Source organism: Colius striatus, chromosome 7 (genome assembly GCF_028858725.1).
Source record: "Colius striatus isolate bColStr4 chromosome 7, bColStr4.1.hap1, whole genome shotgun sequence".
In the NCBI taxonomy this organism is placed as follows: domain Eukaryota; kingdom Metazoa; phylum Chordata; class Aves; order Coliiformes; family Coliidae; genus Colius; species Colius striatus.
This window is the reverse complement of record NC_084765.1, coordinates 40,634,079-40,640,294: the sequence shown is the minus strand read 5'-3', so window position 1 is coordinate 40,640,294 and position 6,216 is coordinate 40,634,079. Positions and strand designations below refer to the sequence as shown.

The following is a 6,216-nucleotide window of genomic DNA, read 5'->3' as shown; positions in this document are numbered from 1 at the left end:
CAGCCCCCCGTGCTCCGGGAGGCCACAGCCCCCAACGCTACCTCAGCCTTGTTACCAAAAAGCTGCAGCATGTGTCCCTCCACCGTGCACAAGCCCGAGCTGAGGGCTCTTTCCTGCCAAGCACCATACCCAGGCAGCTGCAGCACCAGCACTGAGGTAGGGGGTCTTGGGGGAGGTCTCATGCCAGCGGCACAGCATGCAGTGGTGGCCACATGGCTCCCGGTTGCCCTCTCCCCGTACACAGAGCATGCAGCTGCCCCTTGTGCAAAGCCCTACTGTGGTTTGGCTCGTTTTTTACCTCCTGGGGTTGAAGAGTTGTCTAGCAATAATTCTAATAAAGGCATATTCTTTAGCTGGTGCCCATGCCCACCTGTGCCCCCGTGACAGCCAGGCCCCCACCACAACAGCCAGGCCACCACCACACGCCGTGGGCCACCGAGGTGTTTAATGGCTGCTGGCACCACGAGGTGGGAGGGTACATGAGTCTGTGTGGGACGGGCACCCCCAGCCCCACACACCCTGCTAGAAAAGCTGTTAGAAACACTCGTAAGAAAACTGCTTATAAAAATGATTCAAGTGTTGCTGAGCTGTGGCGGGGAGCCGGAGGCAGCGCTGGGTCCCCGTCCTTCGGCGGACGGGTGTCCCCTCTCCCCTACTGCTTGCCCAGGGCCTTGTCCAGGTTGTTCTTGATGGCATCCAGGAAGTCAGTGGTGTTCACAAAGTGCTCGTTCAGCTTCACACTGTGGGGACAACAGAGAGGGGCTGGAGGGTGTCCTGGAGCCCGGCAGCCACCCCACACAGCCCCGGCTGCCCTCGTGGCCCCGTGAGCCACACGTACTTGGCAAGGCCGTGGATGCAGCCAGCGAGGTCCTTTGTCATCGTCCCGCTCTCCACGGTGTCCACACAGACCTTCTCCAGCGTCTGGGCAAACCTGGGGGCAGCAGGGTCACATGTGGCCTGGCACGGCGGCCCCGCGCCAGCAGCGCTGTGCCACAGGCGCCGCCGGGGCTGCCACGGCGTCCCCCGGCCCCACTCACTTCATCAGCTCCGGGTTACTGTCCAGCTTGCCCCGGTGCTCCAGCCCACGTGTCCAGGCGAAGATGCTGGCGATGGGGTTCGTGCTGGTGGGTCGCCCCTGCGCAGAGACAGCGCTCAGGCACGCGGCACGGGCAGCCCGGCGCGGGCAGCTCGCCCTGGGCACCGCACACCCACCTTCTGGTGCTCCCGGTAGTGGCGAGTGACGGTGCCGTGGGCTGCCTCGGCCTCGATGGTCTTCCCATCCGGACACACCAGGACAGACGTCATCAACCCCAGGGAGCCGAAGCCTGCGGCAGGATGGGGGTCAGGGTGATCACATACAGCCCACACAGTCCCAGTCTGTCCCACACCACTCTGGTGTGCCCCACACCACCCCAATCTGTCCCACGCCACCCCGGTCTGTCCCACACCACCCCAGTCTGTCCCACACCGCCCTGGTCTGTCCCACACCACCCCAGTCTGTCCCACACCGCTCTGGTGTGCCCCACACCACCCCAGTCTGCCCCACACCACCCCAGTCTGTCTCACCTTGGGCCAGGATGTCTGACTGGACATCCCCATCGTAGTTCTTGCACGCCCAGACGAAGCCGCCAGAGGATTTCAGCACCTGGGCGACCATGTCGTCAATGAGCCGGTGCTCGTACCAGATCTTCAGCTTGTCAAACTCCGTCTTATAGTGCCTGAGAGAGCCCAGGGTGGGCATCAGCCATACCTGGCTGTGGCCACGCAGGCTGGGTCCCACAGCACCCCCCGGGGCAGCTCTCCCCCTGCCCCCCAGCAGCCCGAGCTCCTCCAAGCCCGTACTTATCGAAGATCTCCTGGAAGATGTCTTTGAAGCGCCCGTCGTAGGCCTTGAGGATGGTGTTCTTGGTGCTCATGTAGAGAGGCCACTTCTTCTGAATGGCGTACTGGAAGCAGCTGTGGGCGAAGCCCGAGATGGACTGCAAGGGAAGCGCACAGATCACCGTGGGACCACCGTCCCAGCCTGGCCAGGGCCACCACGGTGGGCAGGGGAGCTGCCAGCTGCCACCAGCCCACGCCGTTACCTCATCCGTGTTGTACATGCCCATGCCCACGCCGCCGCCCGGGAAGTTGAACACCTCCCACTCCTTGGCCCCGCTGCCGTCCTTCGGTGTGAACACCAGCTTGAACGTCCCGGATTTGCTCACCACGAAGTCGGTGGCTTTGTACTGCAAGGGGCAGGGCAGAGCGTGGGGCAGGGCCCGGCGGGAGCCGCCGCGGGAGCCGCCGCCGCAGCCGCAGCCGTGCCGCAGGCAGCTGCCACGCCAGGCTCACCTGGTCGCCGTGCGCGTGCCTGCCGATGGTGATGGGCTTGGTCCAGCCGGGCACCAGGCGGGGGATGTTCTTGCAGATGATGGGCTCCCGGAACACTGTTCCCCCCAGGATGTTCCGGATAGTGCCGTTGGGGCTCTTCCACATCTTCTTCAGCTTGAACTCTGGGGTGTGCAGAGGTGAGGCCCCTGAGGGACCCCTGCACCAGGCACAGCCCCAGCGGCCACCCCAGCCTGGGGCCCGGCCCCTGCCAGCTGCCCCAGCTGCTCCATGGCCTGGGCTGCTGCCAGAGCCCCGCTGCTGGGCCAGCCAAGGAGGGACAGCCTGCACGGGCTCATGATGGGCACGGGGAGCAGAGGCCAGTCTCTCCCCAGCCCCACACCCTGAAGCACCCCTGAGCACCCCAGGGCAGGAGAGGGGGGCATGGCAGTGAGCACGGGACCCCCAGCCCCAGCAGCAGCACAGCCCCCAACCCACCAGAAACCTGAGCTGGAGGGGGAGGCACTGCTGGGAACATGCCAGGGGCTCAGCTCCCACGGGGCTGCCAGCACCACCACCCTGGCCCGCTGCACACCTTCCACCCTGGCTTCGTCCGGCGTGATGGTGGCACACTTCACGGCCACGCTGTACTTCTGCGTGGCCAGCGCCGAGTCGATGGTGACCTGGTCATCCGTCTTGTCCCGGTGCGGCAGGCCCAGGTCAAAATACTTCAGCTGGACGTCCACGTTGGGCAGGATGAGCTGGGGGGCCCCGGGAGAGCGTCAGAGGGGGGCACAGTGCCCAGGGAGCAGCCCTGCCAGCCCTGGCCCCCAGCCCAGCCCCAGCTGCCGGCCCGGGACGGTTCCCCCTGCTCCCACGTCCCGCCGGAAGCTGTGCTGACTCCACCACCTGCTTCCTGCGGCCAGACGGCGCGAGGGAGGCCAGAGGGGCCACGGAGGGCAGACGCAAGGACTGTCTGTCCCCTGTCGCCCCGCACGGCACCCGCCGGCTCTGCCCTGGCACCCGCCCGCTCCCCGGGAGGGACCCCGTTACCTTCTCCTTGATGAAGGCCCAGATGATCCGCGTCATCTCGTCCCCATCCATTTCCACCACCGGGTTGGCCACCTTGATCCGCTTGTTGGCATCTGGGGGTGGCCGCAGGGCGTCAGGGCGCACGGCAGCACCGGCCCCGCAGCCCGGTGTGGGCCAGGAGCCATCCCGCGGGGATCGGTGCCACCCCTGCTCAGGGCCGGGGGCAGGGAGGGGGGTCTGGGCTGGTTCGGGGGCAGCCCTGCCTGGGGCCGGGCTTGGGAGCCAGTCAGGGTGAAAACTCCATGGGAGCGAGCTTGGGGTCAGGCACAGAGTCCTCTGGGGCAGGACCTGGGTGTGAGCTGGGCTGCAAAGCCCCCCAAGAGCAGGAAGCAGGAGTGGGTGCAAACACCTCCAGGGCCAAGCCCAGGTACAATCTGGGGTGTAAAATCCTGCACAGGGCTGGGCCAGGATAGAAACCCCTCTTGGGGCTGGGCTGCAAACCCCAGCGTGGTCCTGGGTGCTGAGCCGGGCTGTGGGTCGGGCTACACAGCCCCATGTGGGGCGGGGGCCAAGGGCTACGTGGGGCCGGGAGCAAGAACAGAAACTCCTCCGGGATCAAACCGCGTCCGAGCCGGGCTGCAAACCCCAACGTGAGCCGGAGCGGGGAGCAAACCCCGGGGACCAGACCCGGCTGCAAAACCCGCCGCGAGTCCGGGACCAGAAACAAACTCTTCTGGCAGCAGATCCAGCTGCAAAGCCCCGCGTGTGTCCGTGTCCGGGCACACGCACACGCTCCGCACCCTGCCCCGCGGCTCCGGCTGCAGCCGGTTACAACGGATCCGGTTGCAACCCCCCCAGAAAATTAATCCAGCCTGCAACCCCCCGCCGTGGGCCGGTGCGAACCCCCTCCTCACTATCCGTCCCCAAGGACACGGGAGCGAAGCCCACCCCGCCCCAAGGTCACCCCCACTCACAGTGTCGTCGCTGCCCCACGGAGGCGGCGGGGAGGGGGCAGAGGGACAGGCGGCTCAGCGCCGGGGCAGCGCGGAGGTAGCGGGCGGCCATGGCGGGGGTGCGACGGGGCGGACACGACGGGGATGGCGGAGCGGGGACGCGGTTGGCTCCGCCCCGGGGCGGTGCGTGCCCGGGCCCCCGCCGTGGGGCCCCGCGCGGGGTCTCGCAAGAGGGGCTCGGGCCGTTGCTTCATCCCCTCATCTGCAAAACACCCATGGGGGATGATGCCCTTCGTGGGGGAGAGTGCAAAGTCGGAGGATGCCCCCCCCCGGGTGGGCGAGAGGGGGAGGGGGAAGGGGAAGGGGGGAAGAGATGCCACTTGCTGGGCACGACTGATGCCAAAGCACAAGGTGACCCGCGTGCCCGGGATCAGCTTTCGCCGGGGCCCTTGGGAGAAGGTGACAAGGGTGGGTGGGAAGGTGGCATGTGGCCCCCCAGCTGCCGTGTGCATCCCACCCCCTCTGGCGCTGTGGGCTGCGAGGCACGAGAGGGTTTGTCCTGGCTCCCCCCCGCCCCGGGCACAGCAGGGGCAGGGGCACGCTGCCCAGGGCTTGGAGCAGCCTCAGGCTTTCCCTAGATGGGAGCAAGCAGCTGCCCACACCGTGACACGGGCAGCCAGACCCAGTGGGACACGTGGCTGTGGGCACCAGCCGCTGCTGCCGGATCCCAGGGGCACCTTCACCTCACCCGGCCCCCAGCACGGAAGGAGCGGGGTGATGCACCCCGGGGCACCCTGAGAACCTGCATGGAACACAGAAGCTGTGCTGGGGAGGCCGCTGGGCACGGGACATTTGCTGTCCCTCTGCACCAGCCAAGCCAAAGGCTTTTTTTAGACACAAGGGAGAGGCCGATCCCGCTCCAGGAGGGAAAACAGGCAGCGGGGCAGTGGGAGGCAGGGCTGGGAGCACTGACGTCTGCCTGGCTTTAACATTAACCAGAGCTAAAGCCCACAGGGCTGCCAGCCACAGCGGGGGGAGGGCAGCACCCACTGCTCTGGGATATGGATGGGGTCTTGGTCCCTGCTCCCACTGCCCACCCCGTGGCACCTTGTCGAGCCAGCACAGCCAGGGCTGCCCCCAGCACAGGGCCTGGGGAGGCTGCCCAGCTGCACCCACCCGCAGCATTGCCCCTCGGCTGCCCTCGGCCCAGCCCTGTGGTCAGAGCCACCCAGTGACCGCAGCTCTCGCAGGGACAAGGTCACACCAGCACAGCGGCCGTCCCCCGCAGAGCAGGGGCTCCACCGGCTCTGGCAGGAGCAGCCATGTGGCACCATCCCAAGCAAGGGCTGCCTTCAAACAAAGAAGTCCATCCCTGGCCGCAGCCCAATCCACACGCCCCAGGCTGCTGCCAAACCAGCCTCCCCAAGCACAAGCGGCCCCGGGAGGGTCCCTGGGGGCTGTCGGGGCTGGCTGCAGGGCGGGAGCTGGGGAGCAACGTGTTCTGGGAGGGCTCTGGCTCTAGCAGGTCAGGGCACTAAGAGCTCAGCCAGAGCACGAGCAAAGGCTTGCAGGGGCAGTCTGCGCCGGCCTGTGCTGCTGCCTGCCGGCAGCTCCCGGTCTGCCCGTGGGAGGGGGCACCAGGGAGCCATGTGCCTGGTGTTTAAAAAAAGGCTTTGGCTTGGCTGGTGCAGAGGGACAATGAACCTGGCTCCTGCCCAGGCTCTCTGCAGATTCCGGCAGCTCTGTGGGCCACTGCCATACGGCCAGTGGCCTCCAGCCCCGAGTGTGTCACCATGGGGACACCTGGAGCCTTGGGCACCCCAAACCACCTGCAGCTGGGTGTCACCACAAGATGCCCGGAGGGAGGAGTTACCCCAGCATGCCCGGAGCTGGGTGTTGCCAGGGGGACCTCACAGCAACA

The 6,216-nt window shown here is 67.0% G+C and overlaps 1 protein-coding gene across 1 annotated transcript; it reads right to left on the bottom strand.

Annotated features, from left to right (window-relative positions):
• Positions 1 to 425: 425 nt before the first annotated feature.
• Positions 426 to 4,439, bottom strand: IDH2 (isocitrate dehydrogenase (NADP(+)) 2). The gene is made up of 11 exons (XM_061999543.1): positions 4,317 to 4,439; positions 3,364 to 3,455; positions 2,906 to 3,071; positions 2,335 to 2,495; positions 2,085 to 2,228; positions 1,843 to 1,979; positions 1,567 to 1,718; positions 1,213 to 1,325; positions 1,038 to 1,135; positions 839 to 931; positions 426 to 740 (listed from the first exon to the last, which is right to left on the bottom strand). The coding sequence occupies exons 1-11, from the start codon at positions 4,405 to 4,407 to the stop codon at positions 653 to 655; spliced, it is 1,335 nt and encodes a 444-aa protein (XP_061855527.1). The 5' UTR covers positions 4,408 to 4,439; the 3' UTR covers positions 426 to 652.
• Between the last annotated feature and the right edge of the window lie 1,777 nt (positions 4,440 to 6,216).